Genomic DNA, 21639 nt, shown 5'->3' with positions numbered 1-21639 from the left:
ACAACGATATTTAATAAGCAACTGAAGAAAGATGAAACAAAGGTCTTACGGTGAGCCTCCTTCATCTCCAGACAGACTCCAGTCATCATAACAGGCCTGCAGAAAGGAAAACCCAAACACAACCTTTGGTCAAATCTGCGTGTTGTAATGGACTGAATGCCATCAGTGTACCTGCAGGAAACATGCATTACCAAGTCAGGATAAGGCTCTGTCACTTTCCTCAGCGGAGGCCCAAACTTCACCTGGTCAACTGCAAAAAGAACACAACACTGGGCTTAGCACGCTAACAATGGCAGACCAACACATTCACACACAATCCTGGTACTTTCACAGTGTTTACGGTGCACCGATTCCCATCGGTGTGCACTCCAGAGATAACCTGTGACATCAGCAGTGAACAAGGGCTGAGTGAAGTCTGCAGCCATGACCCCACACATCAGGTGAGCACAGATATCAGAGAATAACTACATTTTTACTCGATGAGAAAGTGTCATTGAGAAGAGACGTCTGAACACAATAAACAAGGTACCATCAAAATCATCTGGAAGAATCAAAAGGTTTATAAGCATTTAGGGGCTGATAAATCGTAGCTACTGGTTTTAAATGAGAGACAAGATGACAGCTGGTTTAGAAGCTCCCACAGTAAAGCTTTTAAAAATGACATTAGATGGCTTATTCTACCTGTAGTATATCAGAGTATGACATTTGTCATTAATGTTAAAGCCTGGAACACGCCTGTGTGTGGGGAGTGAAAGCTGACATGCATCAGACAACGCCTCCTTCAATTCAATAGAAGTATTTGTATTCCTAAGCATGTGTGTGTGTCTTAATGCTCAGTCAAAGTGACATTTTTGATTGCAGGTCAGGCAAAGTAACAAATCGAATGAACATTGCTCTGTTACTACAGAGTATTATAACTGGATTGTATCAAATGTACACTGATATTGAGTCAGGGCCCAAACAGGGATGGAGCTGGGTGCAAAAAACAGCATCACCAGCCAAAGAAATTCAAAAATTAAACATAAAATTAAAAAAAAAAAAAAAATCACACTGAAATTATGATAAGAAATAGAAATGTGAGGTAAAAAGAAAAGGTTTCACTGTTGGTATTCAGTCAGTTTTAGGGTGTTAGCAATTTAAACTAAAAGTCCAAGATGATAGGAATACCAACAGCCAGGTAATAAGAGAAATAAGAACAGGGCACAAAATGCGACCAAGGAGTGTTTATAACATCAGTTTAGGCAATTCCCTGCACTGCTTTCTTGAGCCAACAGGTCAAAACATCAAGTAATGGCACGATATGCATCAAATCTCACCACTAGATGTCATTAGACTGCAGTTAACTGGATTCTGTCTTTTTACATCTCCCAGTTCAAGTGGAGAATCTCAGCTACTACTGCTGTACATGTAGTACACAGTACTGTGATGTCATTACTGTACAGGATGAAACAAGGTGAAAACACTGGTTTCCATAGTAATCAGATAGTTAGTTAGCAGCGCTTTCTTTTAACATCGTTTAAACTAGTCATTAGTTTATTTGTAAAGAAATTAGAAATTGCACACATGTGGCAGCATGCAAGGTCTTCGACTAAGATCTGCAGAACAGCTTTTATTAGCATCTTGCCTCAGTTTCTCTAATGACTTCACTGTGATGTGAAAGGAGGAAGCACAGCGATCACATGATCATTTCGCTTTGAAGCAGGAGATGAGGAAATGACTAAACCAGAAAGCAGAAGCTGCTGCTGCGTTTCGGCTCAGTTACTTTGCAAGGTGTTGCTGAACGCCTGCAAGTGAATTTGAATAAGAAGTCCAAAGTTTTTCTGTTTGAAATGGGATCAAAGGAGCGGTCTACAAAAATGCTCTCAACATTTCAAAAGTTAATCTTCTGATTCGATCACCTCAACAAAGTGAATACTTTGGAAACTATTTTGCCCAGCAGTCATCGGTTGCTCATGTCACAGTTATGGTTAGTCGTGTTACTGCATGAAGATCATCGTGCAGAAACATGCAGCAGAACACCAACACCTTACTGTTGCAGAGCAGGGCTTGGTGAAGGCTAATTACTGCATTACTGTATTTTCAAGTAATTATTTGTATTGAGTAATGTAGCAGAAGCTCAGCAAAGGACAACAGCAACAAGAAGCTGATGGCCAAAGGTGAGAAAACTGGTTTTCAGGCTCGTTAGTTGTAAAAACGTTAGAAACTGCACATTTATTGAGACAACTTCCATCCAAATATGGAAAAGCTGGAGGGAGACAGCGTAGCAGTAAGACTGAATGACCTTCCTATACTTCCCCAGACTCATGTACATGAACTGGCTGTGCTAAATAAAACAGTAATCTTGTTTCTGATACTATTTAATCAATACTAAAAGCATAGAGGTGTAACACACAGACCATGGCACTAACAATATACATTGTATCAGTGTTGACAATGACAGATACAGTATGATACATTGCATACATTGCTACATTGTAGCACCTGTGTAAGCCTCTAAAACCATACTGGTCAAAGGGCAGTGCAGGTGTTTGTGGCTTACGGGGCTGCGTCTAGCACACTAGACTACACTAGTAAGGGAAGTTGAGGTCAACACCAGACTGATTTATGATTTGGTGTGTGAATACAGTCTTGCACACCAGGAATACAAGCAGCCCATTGGCATCTGAGCAGTATGAAGTCAGACAGCAGGCATGTTCCCAGCGCCATCCTCTGACGAGGCCTCCGTCCCACACGTGTGGATGGTTACAGAGCGAGAGCAGCCATCAGCACGCTCACTGAGGGGCTTTTGTTCCTATTCATATTCTACAAGCTGCTTCGCTGAATACAATGGGACAATGAAACCACTCTCCCAGTACAACCGACATATATTATATGTACACATATGTACACACAGGCACACATTCAGCCATCAAGTGCACTGCACGGTGTAGTGCATCAGAGACAAGCTGCAGGGTTTTTATTCCCTTTGTTCCATTCTAGCACAAAGCCGGTGACCTCACTGTGACGACGAGACGCCAGGAATCTCATCCTGCTATGTTTAAGGAACCACCCACTGTGTGCCGTGTGTGTGGAAGGGGCGGGACTCACATTGTTGTTCAGACGGTGTCCTTTCCACAGGCAGGTGTTTCCCTGCTGACTGAATCTTGTCAGGAGCCATTACACCAACCTGTCAAGACAGCAAACACAAATCACTGCGGAAACAAGTCAATCCCAGCTTTTCCGAAGGAAGAGCATTTCTGTAAGTTCACCTCTGTACATCATCACAGTGGACTTGGAATCAAACAATCAAGATGTGATTAAAGTGCAGATTTTCAGTCCCCATCTTCAGAGGCTCACAGTGACTGTTTGGATGTTCTTGGATGAACTTTAGACTAAATGCAGGTTTCCTCCCTTCAGTGCTGGTTTGCTGGTCACTTTCTACGTGCAGTTTTGTTTTCAGTCACTGACAAGCACGCTCTGTGGGGCTGATATCAGGTGACTGACTTGACAATTAGAAATCTTTTTCTTTTCTTTTCTTTTACCTTGAGAATTCTTGGGTTTAGCAGTTTGCTCGCTGTTATTATGTGCACAGTGAAGCTCTGTCTGGTTAGTTTTGCAGCGTGAGATTATCGCCCTGTGCACTCCTGAATTCATCCAGCAGTCACATCATCAATAAACTCTACTGACCTGGCTTCACTGGCAGCCATGCATGCAACCGATCTCCTTCTCTATACTTTTATCTTTTCATTGTTCTGGTACAAGTTCATCTTTCCAGTCTGGACATGCTCCAAAGGTGTTTTCAGTCAAAGTCTAATATGGCCTTCATGTTCCCGAGTGTAACCAGTGGATTGCACCTTGTTGTAAACTCTGTATTTCCATTTGTGAAGGTTTCTCTTGAAAACAATATTAAGACGACCTCATCGATAGTGTTCTTGCAGAGTGTAGGTTTCCTTTTACCAAAGTACCAGATTGTTGATTTCCAAAGAAAAAGAACCCAAATGATCCATGTTGAAAGCTCCAGATATTTAGTCCGTTTAACTCCTTGTGAAATAGAGCGGAAACACGAGTGTTCAATCACTTTTAAGCGTCTGAAATAGAACAGCATGTTTAGAAAAGACACTAACCCTAAACAGGTAAGACACTACTCGAATGAAGCTGCACGTTGATAACATCTTGATTGTTTGGTTTCAAATCCACAGTGTACAAAATCAAATGTCCTTATCCGGTGAGTGCAGCTACGCTGTGAGAACTGACCTCCAGCTCAATGTCATCCATGGTGTTTGTGTGGGGAGCGTGGAGCTCTGGGTTGTTGGCCATGTCCAGCAGCTCAATGATCAAGTTACGGGTCAACAGCTGTGTCACAAACGGATGCTAAAGAAAGAAGGCACACACCTTAAACGGGAAACGATGGCGCCAATCTCAGGTCTCTCTTTCGCTTTGTTTTTGTCTTACAGTACAAAGAAAACAAAGTTTCTCATGTCTGATGTGCAGCAACAAGTGAAAGAGAGCAACATTTTACATAACACTGGCTCTGCTCTTTGACCACTGCAAACCTGCGATCGACTTTCGATACATTTCAGAAATCTCTTGCCTGAAGAAGCCTGAAGCCCTAGAGTCCATATTCGAACCCTTCATGGCTGTGACATTGACACTGTTAATTGTTACAAATACTTAAGATTGCTCAGCTCGCTGAGAAACACATGGAAGACATGGAAGATAAAAGCCTAAGACATTATGTTTCTGTGTGCAAATAATGTAACAATGTAACAAATGCAAACATGCAAATAATGTAACAATGTAACTAGATGTACTATTTTGGAAATGCTGTATTAAAGCCCTTTTTCTGTTTAACAGCACTTGGGAGATACATTTAAAAAAATGACATTTTCATAAATCTGTCCACTTCTGTATTATTTCTAAACTGACTATGAGGTCCAATCAAAAAGCAGGACGTATGTGACTGTGTATGAAAGAAATTAAAGGCATAACACAAATGGTATGAGCATGTTTGCAGGTGAATGTTGTAAAAAGTACTTTGATAACAGCTGATAGCAGCCAGTCTCATTGCAAAACATGCCACATAGAAAAAAAAAAGTTTTTGATCGTACATCATTTGGCATCTGTTTACGCTAATTTGACAGCTCTGTAATATTTGTAGCAAAATGTGACATTTAAATTTTGTGTAATATCACATGTTCATCAGCATGTGAAATTTTACTGAATAGCTCCCAGTATAAACTGTACAAATGCAATGCAATCATTTCCAGTCGTTCTCCTATCAGCCAGCCTCGGCCAACCACCTCCCTTTGTGCTAATGTTAAAAACAGAAGAGAAAGATGTGCTTACAGCTACTGTACACACAACAGTGCCAGTGTGAAGACGGACGGTTGGTTCGTTTTTCCTTGTTTAGTGACAAACTAACCTGCAGCAGTGTCTCAGCTGAGGGTCGCTTACGAGTGCTTTTAATGAGAGACATCTTCACAAAGCTATGGAAGCCAGCAGACCTGCAGACAGAGGAAGACAAAGATACATGTATCAGCAGTGAGGAAGATACTGATCAGATCACAGGTGCTTATGCACTTGAATTTCAGACCATCAGCAGCACATTTACCACTTGGCTTTGTCTTTAAGTTTTGGAGGCTGGAAGCTGCTCTTGGACATCAGCATCAGCGCTCTGAAAAACAGTGTGAGAGACTGTCACTGGACTGGAAAATGTCCAAGCAGCAATCACCCAGAGTCTGCCAAGTCTGTCTGTCTCCAACTGTTTGTCCAGTCCCCATTGTTTGTGCTGACTCACCTCATTGGGTGCAGGTCAAACATGGGCGGCTGCAGCTCTGCCAGCTCGATGGCAGTGATGCCGACGGCCCAGATATCACACAGGTGGTTATAGCCACCCTTCTTCTCCACCGCAGCCACCTCTGGAGCCATCCTGCTCAGAGAGGAAGAGTTAGTGGGCCTGATTCGCAAACAGGTGTGTCCAGGAGTCAACCACTCATTAACTTTCAATGACAAATCTGTGAAACATCAGTATTTGAAGATGGCAGCTGACTGCGAGCGGTCTGTGGCTTTGTTAGAAACTTGATCTTTGAAGTGATCGGGTATCGTTGTAATAACTGTAGCAGTGTGGTGCTTCACCTAAAGATAAATATGTTTACCTATATGGAGAAAGACAGGTCGTGTGTTTTTTATCACTTTATTGTAAATCGAACTAAAACAAATCTGTCCTTTGCACATTTTCTTTCATAGACTTTGGTTTAGTAGATGCTTTCTGAGGGTTAGTAGGCAACTAATAGACTGACAGACATAGACATGCCATGAAAGTACGAGCACAGGAAAGCTCATCCCAGCAGACACACGCGGGACTGACCTCCATTCTGCGGCTGCTGATGCAAGCCCGCTCTTATGAGGCGGATCGATTTGTCTGGTTAATTCTGATAACCTTAAACAGGCTGATATATTGAACTGAGGCTATAAAACAGACCTGAATTAAGCTAAAGTGAAAGCAGAACACTTAACTGATACTGTGACACAAAAGCACAACAGATGAACCTACAGCTGAGCATAAAGACAAAGAGCGCTGGCAGCATACCAAGCTCACAGTGATAGCAGCACTGTAGAAAAACAGAGAGGTCTGTGTCACCATCGACAGACAGACACTGTTTGCTCAGGGTTTGGTAAGGTTAGGGTTAGTGGTGATGTATTCATCTTACCAGTAAGGAGTTCCAATAAATGACTTCCTCTTGGCCACAGAGGCACTGATCTCTGCTGCGATTCCAAAATCAGCTGGACACAGAGGAGAGACGCAGGGTCACAGTGCAGCTAAAATCCAACATCGTGCTTACCTAAGCCTGCATAAGTACTGCAAATCACACTGACCCAGTTTCACATCTCCACGCTCGGTCAAAAGGATATTGGCTCCCTGCAAAGACAATAAAGATCCAAGCTTGTTCACAGGATGATCCACAGTCTGAGCGTCACTATTAAACAGTAGCAACTAAACAGCTGTACCTTTATGTCCCTGTGCATTTTGCCAGTTTCGTGCAAGTGATACAGGCCCTGGAAAAGATGGAAATCAGCCGATTACTGTGAGAATGTATTTAATTACTGCTTAAGTCATGGTTTACAACACTGAACTGGGAAGAGAGAGAAAACATACAGCTGAACTGACTGACTAACAGTCTCCAGGGGTGGCAGAGGGCAGCCAATGATTTGGGCGGTGTTAATGACCCACTGCACAGCACTCCACCCAGGCAGTAGGAGAGCATGCTCTCCACTGAGGAGTGATCCCCATCTTCATCTAGTCTTGCATGAATCAGGAACAATATCTCTATGTTTCCCTAGTCTGATTTTTGTAACCTTTACGTGCTTTGAATGCAGACTCACTGATCGTGTACAGCACTGGTGAAAGTTTTGGAAGCACTTTTTCTGGTGTTTTTTGCTGTCAGTCTGCAAAGCTGATCATCCAACAAAGCTTTGAGTGGGCAGAAGGTCACGGTCTATGAAAACACAGTGTGTTGTATGGCTGCTGTGGCTCAAGAGGTCAGGTGGGTTTTCCAGCACCACCAGAATGTTGGCAGCTCCTCCCACCTGCGTATCCACCCGCCCCTGGTAAAGACACTGAACCGCATCCTACGCATTTATTGTGGTGAGCATGTGTGTGTGATTGTTTAAAAGGAATTAAAGGAATAAAATGAACTGCAGTGTGAGTACAACTGTATATAGGTGAAAGTGGCTTGTAGCACAAAGCAAGAAAGAAAAGAGCTATATCAGGACCAGACCATTTATCGTGTTCTACTGCAGAGGCAGTTTCAGAACATCTACAGTGCACTTAGTGGTCTGGCACGACTGGAGCTGCTCTGAAGTTGGGAAAAAACACATGACTCATTGTGTCAGCAGGGTGTCTGTAAAGACTTTGCAGTGCAACAGTAACAAGCTTCCTGGACTGAAAAGCCTTACCTGGAGAGTTTCCCTGCACACAAATGCTATCTGCTTCTCCTTCAGTGGGCCCGTCACTGTGGAAAAGAGTCTGATTAACAGCTGTGAGACATGAGAGTAAGAGTGGATCATTGTGCCTACTTCCACATCTGCTTTATACCAACTATTCAAATGACTGAGCGTTAAAGTGGTAGTTACAGTTGGACATGCTGGGAAATACTTCAGCTGCCTCACTCAGACTCATCGGGTGGAAACAGTACTCATATAGTTATGTTTCAACAGCTCCTCTATGGTCGCATTCATCCTTATTGGCTCATTTGGAAAGTGTAAAGAAAGAAATGGAACATATAGCTTTAGTTTTTGATTTTAGATTTTTAGTTGTTTCTTGCTTTGCAGTGCCTAAAAATAATTCCTGGTCCTGAGAAGGAAACATTTCCTCTTATTCCTCTCTCTTTGAGTAGTTCACCAGTTATATGTTAGGCTAGCAGTCTTTGTTTTTATTTTAACACATATTAGTTGGTTCACAGAAGGACAAACTAGAATCTATGACTGATGATTATTTAATTACATTTCCCTTAATGACAATCCTTTCTCGTATCCAATCCACGTGAGGTACATTCTGGAGATTCACCCAGTCAATCACAGGCCCTCATTACTAAGAGTGGACGACACTAATTTAATCACATGCTGTGAATTCAGCCGATCGAGGACAGTAGATGCGTCGTATTCTGACATGAATTTTAGATGTGTGTGTTTTTACCATGGTAGATATCCTGCAGGGAGCCTCCACCGCAGTACTCCATGCAGATCCACAGCTTGGTGTTTCTAAAGAGAGACACTCAGCTTTTATTTGACATGTCTGACATGCGTGCTGCTCTTCTGTGGCTGAACAGCTGTGCAGGCATTGGTTAAAAACAAGTACTGCGTTTAAGAAGGAAGCAGACAGGCCTTAATATAATGAAGTCAATGCATTTACTCCCACAAGCACACAGTATCATGCATGAGCTGGTGGGCCAACAATGTAACTAAGCAGTTGAAGGAGTGGGAGAGGAATTCAGCAGCAGCGCGTGCAAGATAAAAGTCAAATTCCACATATTTCAGTCCACCAACAATCTGAGGAATTCCACACATCAGAAAACACCCAGCACCTGTGGTAGCTCCCAAAGTAGGCCACGATGTTTTTGTGCTTGCACTCCTTCATCATGGTAATCTCCTGCTGGATGGGGGTGATGTCATCACCTGAGCACAGACAGCACAGCGAGGGTTTACTGACTCATGACAGCTAACTTCACACAGTTACAGAACAGCAAAGCATAGCTAGACAACTGGGAGGACTGGTAGCTTCTCCATGGAGCAAGGGATGTAGTGAATCTGGGAAATTCTTTTAGTGGAAAAAAAATGCTGCACACCCACGTGGTGCTCAGTGTTATCAGCTGTGTTGGATACAGTGAAATCAGGTCTGTGTTTTACAACTACTCAAATGGCACTATTAGTTATTCAAGGATAGGTTCACTTTTTTCATTTCTAAGCTAGAAAAGGACTCAATCCGTTCCTTATATCATTCCAGTATAACCCATATACTGGACAATATATACGGGACAAATCCAGAAGGAAATCTTTGTAGTGCAAAACACCTTCCTTTAAAAAGAAGTCCATGAAAGCAAAGAGAGGACACAGATTCAGAAAACAGCTGGTCGTCAATATGAACAATGGCAGTAACAAACACTTACACAAAGTTCCATACAGCATTACCACTTTGACTCTTTAGCCAGTACTTTCTATATGAACACAGCAGACTTCTAATAATCGTAGTTATCGGGCCTTTCATCAATTTTTCACCCATAAATCCTGAAGTTGACCTTTGACTCTGGTGGATGTAAAATAATTTGATTGGATTGTAAACATGACCCCACTCTCACTCACACTTCATCTATAATAAAGAAATGAATATTACTGATAATAGCATAGTGGTGACAGGAGGGCCCAGCCACGCCTCTGTGACCAGAGCAATAACATCACAGTTAGCAACAAGTTAGCAACATGTGTGACAAAGCAATATAATCAGCCATTGCTTGATTGCTTAATCCTGTTGTTGCTGTGCTGTAAACTGTAAAACAGCTGATGTGACCCTGAGTAATATTATTTGCAAGTTTCACTGAAACTGACCAATACTGGGAACTATGGACAGCGAATGGACACCTTACTGTGCACTTCCTGTGCTGTGTTTGGGTTTTTAACACACCTGAGTCGAGCTTGACAATCTTGATAGCTGCCAGTTCAGACGTCCTGATGTTGCGAGCCTGAAAGGAAAGCAAAATAGTCTTTATAATAAATAACATATAAGATAAAAGGATACGCAGATAACTGCACCCAAAAGAAGCACAGTGGCCTGTGTTTGTATAGCACTTTACACAACAAGTCATCCACACATTCACACACTGGTGACGGGAAGCTACTGTGTAGCCACAGCCACCCTGGGGCGCACTGACAAGAGGCGAGGCTGCCGGACACTAACGCCACCGGGCCCTCTGACCACCACCAGTAGGGAGCAGGTGAAGTGTCTTGCCCAAGGACACAACGACCGAGACTGTCCGAGCCGGGGCTTGAACCGGCAACCTTCCGATTACAAGGCGAACTCCCAACTCTTGAGCCATGATTGCCCGCCCGGCCTATTTGGCCAAAAAGCAGAAACTAGCTTACAGAAAACTGAAGTAAGACGAGACTTTATACGATTTACAGAGTGAGTGTGTATGTTTGTAACACAAACTTGGACCAATCTGGACGCTGCAATAACAGACAGCACACTCATACACACAGAGTCAAACACATCCTTCAGTGGCTTCGGCAGAGATGGAAAAATATCCAGAGTACATCTTGTCAAGTGGTTAACTGCTTCATTCAGCAGCAAGAAGACTGTTTCACATTCCTAAATGTGGGCAGTGATGAAGGAATATGGGATGCCTGATAGCGTTATTAGAATGGTTCAGTTTAGTGGGAAAGCTGTTGCCTTTTAAACTGGTTCAACAAGGAATGTGAAAACAAAGCAGTAGTTCTGAAATGGGAACATTTTAAATCCAAATGACAAAGCATGAGTAACAATTGTCAGTACCCATATTATATCAAGATGATTATTTCTTGCTACTTTGTTTCCACTACAGCAGAAAGTCGTGATGATTCTTAATGAATTATGTGTTGAACTGATTTGCGGGACAAACCATGACGTAACACAAAGGTGTCCAAAAGCAAAGTGAATGGCAGCTTGGATGTGGCTGATCTTAGTATCACTTAAAATCCTTTTTATTAAATATGTTGGGAAACACTTTGGGTTAGGGGCAATGAGGCCGTTTGGTCCAAGTTGAAAGGAGAGGTCGGTCTGGTGTCCCCTGAGCTACTGGAAACACCTAACATAAACAGGAATCATGTATGCACCAAGCAAATTTATAGTTTAATTAATGAAAACAATAATGGGGGTTGTAATGTCCATGCTCACTCATCCCAAAAGGTTGATTCTGGTCATCCACACACAGCAGAGCCACCTCGTCAGGCCAGGACTCTGCAGTCTATTCACACCTACAGGCCAGTGACACTCTTTCAATGATGAGTACTCAGAAGCTGTTCAAAGTCAGAGAGAGTCAATATGACTTAAGGGGAACAGATTTCTTTAAAAAAAACAAGATAAGGACAAATATAAAGCAGAGATGTGTTTCTGTTAGAGGAGTTAACCTGTGGAATAGTTATGACAGTGATTTAAAAAGGTGTAGTTCATTTTCCTTGTTTAAAAACATGTTTAAAAATAGAGTAATAGAAAAATATATAAATCAAGAATGAAAAGAGCAAAAAGGAGAAGAAAAAAAAACAACCTCTTGATTCTTTTGCTTTGATGTAGTTACTTATCTAAGGTGGAAAGTTTTTTTTTTCTTTGTTTTTTTTTGTTTGTTTGTTTGTTTGTTTGTTTGTTTGTTTGGTTGGTTGGTTTTTGCTTTGTTTTATTATTTTCTTCAAGCCCTGTGTACAGGAGCTGCATACAAAAAGATATTTTGTGAAAAGGGTTGGCGTAATAAGCAAATGCTTCAGCCAATACCTTTTGATTAGCCTTGTCTCATGCTTTCTTTCTTTATGGTAGATTTTTGTTCTGTTTTCACTGTTTTTTTTTGTTTGTTTTGTTTTGTTTTTTTCACTGTTTTCACTGAGATTTGAATTTGAATGCTAATCAATAAATCAATAAATCAATCAATCAATCAATCAATGAGGATGTAACATCCTGGACAGGGAGAAACGCTGGTTTGAGGGCGGAGTCAAGGAGGCCATTTACGTGAAAAGGGAAAGACCATCTCTGAATCGAGGGGGGGCCTAAGGGTACATCTGTCACCATCTTACATGCTGTGATGGCAGCCATTCCCCAACTCTCTGTGAATGGGACTCATGGACATTAATCTGTGGTTGTTGATCAATGGTCATGACAAGGAAGGAACTGACATCACAGCCAGCCATTGTTCTCCAGTTTCAATCATTATGCAAATGTACTGTTGATAAGGTTGGGGAAACCTGCAGTCAGCTGAGACTGAAGTCACCTGGATGACGAAACGTTTCTCCCACTGAGATGAACAGAATCAACCTTTGGGAATAATGAAGGTTTAACACAGTATAAATATAAATGTTTTAAATATATGAATGTTTTTGGATGGATTTTAATAAATGTTCTTTATGTGTTTTGATGTAAACTGTCATCATTTTCTTCAATAAGGGCTTTTTTGTAAGGAAAAAAAAAGAAAAAGTCACAGGCTCAAAGTGTTCAAAATACGAGTCTGTAATCGCTGTCAGACTCTTAGAGAAATACTTTGTTTTTGCTGCTCTTACAGCCTTTGGACAACTTAACAAAGATTCTCTAAGTACATCGACTCCCAGAGTCCATCCAAGCTTTTTTTTATTTTTTTCTTTTTTTATTAAAAACACACCTGTGTGAGTTCTCTGGTGGCTGTGAGAGGAGCATCAGGTTTGACAGACAGACATGAAAGAGGAATCTCAAATATTACAGACACGTGTCAGAGAGATTAACAGATTTCAGTGTCACAGAGCGTCAGGACAGCAGACAGCACAAGATCCAGAGGATGTCCACATTTGTGTGAAGCAGTTTTTATCAACTGTGGCTAAACCACTACGCCGGCCGCTTGTCTGAGGATAGTTGAGCTAGTCACAGTCTGGAAGGACAAGTTCAGAGAACAGGCCCAAGTTTCAGTCACCAGAAGAAAATCCAGGTGTGGAGAAGTGAAGAAGTCGTTTAGAATAAAGGTTTTATTTGTTAGAGACCTAGCATTAACCAGACCCAGCCTGTCAAAAACAGGGTTGATGTCTGGCTGGGACGCACGATTGATGGGATAAAGAATCTGGTGATCAGAATCAGAATGCTTTATTAAACAAAGCGCGCTGTGTGTAGTAGCTGCTCCTCAGGAAAAGTTTCACTTTTTGTTCATTGGAGAACAAAACTTCTCTCAATCCACGTTTGAGAGAAAACTATTCAAACAAACACTCCGTGAATAAGGAGAAAAAAGCTGAAGCAACTGAACGTGCTGCATGGCAGTTGAGATGTGTGCACCAAAGACTCCACCTCTGTGAAGATGGGGCGATAGATGCCATGAGAGCTGGACAGTAAGATGCAGAAGCACAGGTGTGGTCCATTGGTGAGTCAGTTCCAGGGATCGCCAAGAGACAACCCGAGGTCCAGGGAAAGTTTGTTCAGAAGAACGTGGGGATCAGTCATCGGAGACGCAGTGTTTTTTTTGCAGTTTTTAAACACACTGCTCCGTTTCCCCGTCTCCTGTGCCAGTTCTTCCTGGGAGGAAGGAAAGGTGGGCCTTGGTGAAGGAGGATTGGTGCGCTCTACAGACAGGTGGGATATAATACTCCTGACATCCTGGGACCAGCCGCTCTTCAACAGTGGCTCTGATGCTGATGAAGTCATAAACCAGGACAAGTGGAGACATTTTTTAAGAAAACAGATGTCAATAAAGCAATCACAAACAGAGCAGGTAAGCCACACACACCGGCGCCATCTATCCACCATCCAGCAGATATCAAGAAATCCTCCCAATAGCTGGAATAAGCTGACTGAAAGAGGATGGCTGTAGTGATAGATGTAGCTTTACTGAGTGATGAAGAAAGAACACGAGAACCTCGAGAAATATCAAGGGCTGAGAGAGAAATTCAAGAAGATGTGGAGGGTGAAGACAACAATGGTCCCTGTGGTAATCAGAGCACTCGGGGCAAAGACCCCCAAGCTGAGCGAGTGCCTCCAGCCGATCCCAGAAACATCATCCCAGATCTCTGTCCACACAGTCCTCAGGACCCTCAAGCTCTCGGTCCTCTAGCAGAGGAAGTGCAGCCGACGCTGATGCTCCTACTATGTTATAATTACACTTAACCAACATAACAATTTAACAGATTTTAACAAAAAGAAACTTTCAGCACAACCAAGCAAGAGATTAATAATAACTAATGATTAAATGCACCGTGGGGTATAAACACATAATTAGTAAAAAGGTGGGTGAGGACAAAACACAGGAGCCTACATCTATTACAGTGAATCTAAGGGAGGATTCAGGGTTACCTGATCCAGCTCTCACTATATGCTTTATAAAAAACAAACATTTTAAGCACAATATTGAACGCTTTGTGGTTTTGAAAGCCTGAGGTGGATTCTCACAGCCGATGTCAAGCTGCTCCGAACACAAGACGAGGTGTCTGTTTGGGAAATCCAAACTGGAAGCTGGTTCCACAGAAGAGGGGCCTGAAAACTGAAGGCTCTGCCTCCCATTCTACTTTTAAATACTCTAGGAACAACAAGTAGGCCTGCAGAGCGAGAGCGAAGTGCTCTAATAGGGTGATATGGTACTACAAGGTCATTAAGATAAGATGGGGCCTGATAATTTAAGACCTTGTATGTGAGGAGCAAGATTTTGAATTCTGGATTTAACAGGAAGCCAATGAAGGGAATCCAGGAGAAATCTGCTCTCTCTTTCTAGTCCCGGTCAGGACTCTTGCTGCAGCATTTTGGATCAGCTGAAGGCTTTTCAGGGAGTTTTTAGGACTTCCTGATAATAATGAATTACAGTCGTCCAGCCTGGAAGTAATAAATGCATGAACTAGAATAGGTGAGAATAAGGAAGGGAACTTTTATGTTAGAACTTTGTTTTTCTAAAACCAACAACAGCACAAGCATGAGTGGCCCACAGACAAGCTGTACCACATATATTTTGCACTGCCTCCCTTTGACCACACAGCTCTCTGCACCAGACGGGCAGTCCCTCGTCTGCCTGCAGACTACAAATATGCCATCTCTGCAGGACCACTGCAAGTCCACTCTTCTTCTCTCTCTGCCCATTTGTCAAAGTCGGGCAGTATTTCACAGAAGACTCACACCTCTGCTCTTGTGACCCTTACTGTCCTACATGATGTGCCAAACTATGGGCACTCTTCAACAGATGCACCTCGTTCTCAAGTGAAAAAAGTGTCAATGAGAGATTAACTTGAGAAGGAGATGTACATCTAGTGTCAACCCACAGAGCACCAGAAATACAGTAGCGTCATATGCGTCACATGCGTACCAACGCTGTGGCAGAAAGCAGTTTTGTGGTTTTGACAGCCTGGGTGAGATGCATTCAGCTGGCATAAAGCTGCTCTGTACACCAGACCAGACATATTGTGTTGTGCACAACAAAGATCAATGGTCCCGCGTTATTTAACACGGGGCCAACAGAAGCCAAACTATCAAAAGCGGTCATGGTTAGGAAACTACTGAGGTCCCAGGTGGTGGTAGTCACATATTAACTTTTTAATTTTTATTTTATTTTTACACATCTATTGCAAAAAAATATGTCAATGTTATTATTTATGTGATGCATTACTCTGTATTTTGGATTACTTGGTGCAAAACTTTCAATACTGTTCTTCTTCTGCTCCGTGACTATGCAAAGGTCCCACTTTGTGATGTTTGCAGGCACAAAGTATCACAACCTTAGTGAAGACACACACACAGACACACACACAGACACACACACACACACACACACACACACACACACAGAGAAATGGGAAAGGTGTACTTTGAGTTAGCACATGAGTCAACACATAAGCACAGCTCAGAAAGGCATTAAAAATAACACCAGAGCACCAAAGCATCCTCTCCGGGTTGAGAGAGCAGTACACCAAGAGCAGACTGACTAACCTGAGCAGCACCTGGACTACAACAAAGCCTCAACTTTCAATTTATTTATACATCGACAAATCACAACAACAGTTGTCAGTTAATGCAGATCAATGCCCCACACATGGATGTGCTTGGCACTGTACAACACTAATAACATACATTAGGAACTCAGTGAGACTGTGGAAGGAAACACTGGAGGCGTGAACTGCAGGGCAATTCCACATGTCACCATCAAGTGCAGAGTATACCAAGCTGATGCACTGCCCCCACTGGATCTGACATATTCAGACTGTGTAAGTGTGGCCAAATGGTGGGAAAGTGAGGTGGAGCGGCTAGAAGGCATGATAGCATACATCCAGGACAGCTACAAGTACCTGGGTATTCCACAGACTAACGGAAACCATGAGGATTCAGGAAGGTGAAGCCAAAACCACCACAAGGTGCTGAAAACCCATCTCAACTGTAGGGATAGAATCCAGGCTATCATTACCAGTAATGAGCTACTCAATAACAAGCTGGCCACAGGATGGAAAGATGGATGCCACTGAAGTCAAGACATGAAATCTCCTCACAGTCCACCCACAGTCCTGACGCTGTTCAAGCAACAGGTGAGGATTGGTGAGCGTCAGAGCTACGATCTAGAAGGAAACACGGACTATCCACAAATATACATAAGAACCCAGAGAACTTTATTTAAACTGCACCCACACTCTACAGAGAGGAGATGTCTAAAGCTCAGGATAGTTTGACTACATCAGAAAGGGTTACATTAAACTGCAACGTATGGACAACACAGGCTGTGGACTCATGTATCACAGTAAGAGCTCATTGTCTCACAGAGGACTGGTGATGGCTATCTCACACCCAAAATGCCAAAGTAGTCAACATACGTTTGTTTTCAGTTAGATGGGAGTGAAAACAGTTCGGTTTGTCAGGTGCATGTAGCATTTATGATAGGATTTAGTGCCAGCTGGTCAGCCTGTGTCTGTCTGACATACAATATCAACAGAGAACCACGTTAAAGCAGAATAAACTAAAATACATGAAAATAAAATTAAAAAAACATCAATAACAAAACGTCTGTGAAGGTTCTCAGTCATCCAGGTCATCATAGTTCGTAGGTCACACGAGCCACACCCGCTTACACACCTTGGCTCATGTGATGAGGTAGAGGATCAATAGGGGGTCCACGACCCTCTTGGGGACACTCCCAAAGGGCCTAAATCTGGGACTCTCCACCAGTCGCTCTTAGAACTGAAGACTTGGATTTCACCTCTTGGATGAGAGGTGAACTCTTCAGGAAACTTAAAGAAGTCCAGATGCTTTTCTTTCCAAGCTCATCAATAACACATGAATGTCAGCAGATCTGATTAAACAGAAAAGTGTCTTTTAAAAGACTCCACAGAGTCGCTTAAACGTAGCCGGAGTGGTAAACTGTTCCAGACCCTTGGTGCCCAGCTCTGTCTGTCATGGTCCGATTGAGTGTCTGGGAATTTTCCATCTGGAGCCTGCGTTTTCCTGTCTCAAGGTCTCACCTGAAATCTGTTGACGACTAATCAGCAGAGGGAATCTTCAAACTGCTCTCCTCCAGTTTTTCAGCTACCTTCTGGTGGTAACTAGGCCTTCATGTTCCTCATGCCTCTAGTTCACCGCCACTTTTTCAAATCTACTGGACGCTGGTCATGCGTGCGAATATTGTGTTTGCAGGTATACACAGCAAACTGTTTTAAGAACCAGTTGGACCCACACACACGTACTGGCCCTGGGTTCGTTTTAGTATGAACTGGCCGGAAAATGGACCCAACAGATCCAATGCAGACTGCAACTGCTAAACAGCGATCTGGGATCATTCACTGCCTCAGTGTAAGAATGGAGCAGTTCTTTAAAATATTGTATATGGACAATCAAACTCGCAGTCGACTGATAGGGTTAAATAAACATCAGCTCTCGAAATATTCAAGTGCGTTGGCCGTCTCTCACAGTCCAAAGACATCCACACATTTTAGGTTATTCTAACTCACTCATGGTTGACAAGTAGATAAATTACTTAAAGGGTACAGAATTCTGCACTGTATAAAAGTACATTAAATGTGTATAAATAAATAAATGTATTTAAATTGTAGTCTAAAGTGCGTTGACTGGTCAGTTAGACAAGAAAACTGTTGCATAAAAGCTCATTCAGTCCATTTTCTCTGATTTGCCCTCCTGGTTGGAGCTCTGCCTCCTGCCTGCTCCACTGACTGACATACATACCTGGGCAAATATCCAACAGCTCAATAAGCTGTCTTGAAGTTGAATGGTTTGTAATGATTGTAAACTACACTCGACACTGAGTTTACCCTGCCGTCTCGCTGTCCACAGGTTAGACAGTCTCACAGACAGCTGCTAGTTAAAGTAGATTAGAGCTAAAGTAGATGTTTTAAGGGGTGTATATATTTTCAGCTTCCTCATGTCTGCCTGAGTACATCAGTCATCACTAGCCACTCACTCCGATGATGTCACATGGACACAATTTCATTCTGGCCATCCACAACAAGCAAGGCAGCGATAAATGGGATAAGCACTTTGGCTCAACACAACCTGTGGCCCGCCTCTATTCACTTCCTGTTTTCTTTCCTGTTCCACCGCAGAGCTTCCTGTGACTGCACTCATAGTAACATCTCTGGCAGGCTTTTCATGCAGCCAGGCATGAAATAACACCCAGCCTGGGTTACGTACAAACGGTGGTGGAAGAGGAAGCGTCACGGCACTTTGATCAGGCTCCCACATGACCTGTGATGATGCTGTGTTTTGCTAAACTCTAGTATGTAGTGTGCCATTTCCCACTGAATGCAAATGTTAAAGTGGAGCGTGCGTGGCCTCTCACACTAACAGGTTTCACCAAACAATGAAACTGGAAACCTTTGAGTCAAGAAACCAGCTGAATTTGAGCTTATATAGTTACATTTACTAAAAAGTGAGCTATTAAAGTCAGATTGTTGGCATCACATTCTAACACGTTTGAACTGGGCTTTTTTCAGTTTCAGCTTGCAATTTTCAGGTTGACATGCGCCATCTCAGCTTTGCATTTTTGCATTTCTGATCCTGGTCTAGCACGAACGAGCAAAAAGTGGAAAAAAGCAGCAGTGAAAACCCACACGCACTGATCTGATCACATGCTAACAGCGAGACAGCCAATCGGGTTTAAGACATTCAACTTGAACCTTGTATTTGTCACGTACAGAACTGGAGAGAGAAATGCTAAAAGCTAACTGACAGCATCACAACAGTTCAACACCAAACTGTAAGACGAGCACTTTAATAAAAATGAGATCATTCTGGTTCATATAAACCACACAAGGCTTTTCAGCAGTCTGACAGAAAAATGTCAAATTGTAACAAAATCACCATTTTGTGTCTGTGCACTCTAACTCCAACCAATGTTGTTACAGTTGCGTATTTTAATCTGAACGATTTTATTTTTGAACTAACACATGGCACTACGACAGTCATGACTTCAAACACTCTGCATGTTCAATTATAATGAGGACGATGAAGAACATTCATATTTAAGAAAATCAAACCTTTTTATAAAAATAATATTTGGGAAGCTTCACTTTATCACGAAGAAATCCGTTTTTATGAATCAAGTCAAAAGTTGAAACATTCTAAATGTATAAAAAAAGCATGTATGCTACAAAGTCAGAAGCAGCCTGCATCTGATTGGCTGTGCTCTGTTAGAGATGTACACTTTGAATAACAGTAATGTTCTGACAGTCACATGTGCAGAGCCCTCGCCCTTGACTCACAGCTCCACCAATCCTGTAATCGTTGTGGGAGATGAAAACGGGCTATTGTCTGGTGTGTTGCTCACAAAGGCTGCAAAATGTCCAAATGTTACTGTCCTACAAATATGCTGCAGAATGTCAGCATGTAGCTTTGCTTTCAGATGAGATCAGCTGTCACTGACACTGTTAGCTCCCTTTTGTTTGTATTGCTGCATTAAAAGAAAGTGGGACTAGCAGATATAAGAAATATGAAAGTATTGCATCCACGTAAACTTCTGCTCCACTAAAGAGGTACTGAGAAAAAAAAATCTTGTTCTGCCCTTTAATTCTGCAGTGATCTGAAAGTGCTGTAACTCAATTTAAGCACATAATTCCACTACTGTTATCTTTTTTAATGCCAGAGGAGCTACCTGAAGTCTGCTCCCACAAATCCAAATCAGAAGTACTTGACACCCTGTTATAACTCTCACACGTGCACCTTAAAGCAGGTAACTCATAAGCTGGCATCATTATCAGTGAGCATGGAAGAATAGTTTGCTGCTTTAAGAAAAAGCCCTATGTCTTACTGCTCATCGCTGATTAAAGACAATAAGAACAACCCCAGGTTTCTCTTCAGCACTGTAGCCAGGCTGACAGTCAGAGCTCTGTAATGACTTCATGAACATCTTCACAAATAAAATTTTAATCATTAGAGAAAAATTTATTCAAAGCCATCCCATAGATGAAACATTCAGTATAACAGCTTTAACACCTGGTGACATTTCCTATCAATCTTCTGTTTACTTCAATTATTTATTCCCCTGAACCATCAACGGGTCCTTTAGACCCTATTCCTACAAGACTGCTGAAAGACATTACACCAAAACTTCTTGAAAGAGTAGCTGTCAAAAGGTTAACTGATCATTTGCAGAAGTTTATTTAAATTTCAGTTTCAGTCAGGATTCAGAATAGTGAAAGTTACAACTGATCTTGTTATGGCCTCTGACAGTGGACTCGTCTCTGTGCTTGTCCTGCTACACCTCAGTGCATGCGACCATAATATTTAACTTACTGCATGCCGTAGCTGGTTTGTATCATATCTATCTAATTGTTTATATAAATGGAAAGTCCATAAACAAGTCGAGGTTAATTATGGAGTTCCACAGGGTTCAGTGCTAGGAACAATTCTGTTTACACTATACATGCTTCTCTTAGGCAGTATCATTAGAAGACATAGCATACATTTTCACTGCTATGCAGAGGATACCTACCTTCTATCAATCTATCAAGCTAGGTAACAAACACCAATTAGTTAAGCTGCATAAATATCTTATAGACACAAAGACCTGGATCAGCTCTAACTTCCTGCTTCTAAATTCAGATAAAGCTGAAGTTATTGGACTTGGCCCTAAAAGTCTTAGAAATACGGTAATTCAGATGCTTAGTGTGGATGGCACTACCTCAGGATATTCTAGGAGTCATTTTTGAACACAACACGTCTTTCAATGTGCATATAACACAAATATGTAGGACTGCTTCCTGCCATTTGCACAGTATCTCTAAAATTAGAAATATCCTGTCTCAGATTGATGCTGAACACCTAGTTGATGCATCTGTTACTTCCAGGCTGGACTACTGTTATTGTCAGGCTCTCCTAAAAACTCCCTGAAAAGCCTTCAGTTAATCCAAAAATACCCAATCACCCATTTTTCCTTTGTATAGTAATAATAGCAGCAAAACACAACAACAGTTGCTTCAAGGTACTTAAGAAACTCC

The 21639-nt window shown here is 42.1% G+C and overlaps 1 protein-coding gene across 2 annotated transcripts in view; it reads right to left on the bottom strand.

Annotated features, from left to right (window-relative positions):
• Positions 1-21639, bottom strand: part of map4k2 (mitogen-activated protein kinase kinase kinase kinase 2) — a 49292-nt gene that overhangs the window by 23456 nt on the left and 4197 nt on the right. For both annotated transcript variants that reach the window (XM_040038672.1, XM_040038671.1), the window contains exons 2-15: positions 10157-10214; positions 9063-9153; positions 8675-8739; positions 7936-7991; positions 6988-7035; positions 6856-6898; positions 6690-6762; positions 5777-5908; positions 5591-5653; positions 5402-5483; positions 4234-4350; positions 3088-3166; positions 192-250; positions 50-96 (exon numbers count right to left, since the gene is read on the bottom strand). In XM_040038672.1, coding sequence (XP_039894606.1) covers positions 50-96; positions 192-250; positions 3088-3166; positions 4234-4350; positions 5402-5483; positions 5591-5653; positions 5777-5908; positions 6690-6762; positions 6856-6898; positions 6988-7035; positions 7936-7991; positions 8675-8739; positions 9063-9153; positions 10157-10214 — 1013 coding nt within the window. The remainder of the gene's footprint in view (positions 1-49; positions 97-191; positions 251-3087; positions 3167-4233; positions 4351-5401; positions 5484-5590; positions 5654-5776; positions 5909-6689; positions 6763-6855; positions 6899-6987; positions 7036-7935; positions 7992-8674; positions 8740-9062; positions 9154-10156; positions 10215-21639) is intronic.

The sequence above is a fragment of the Simochromis diagramma genome, unplaced genomic scaffold (assembly GCF_900408965.1).
Source record: "Simochromis diagramma unplaced genomic scaffold, fSimDia1.1 OVJJ01000336.1, whole genome shotgun sequence".
In the NCBI taxonomy this organism is placed as follows: Eukaryota; Metazoa; Chordata; class Actinopteri; order Cichliformes; family Cichlidae; genus Simochromis; species Simochromis diagramma.
The sequence above is the reverse complement of the archived record's forward strand: the minus strand, read 5'-3'. Positions and strand labels throughout refer to the sequence as shown.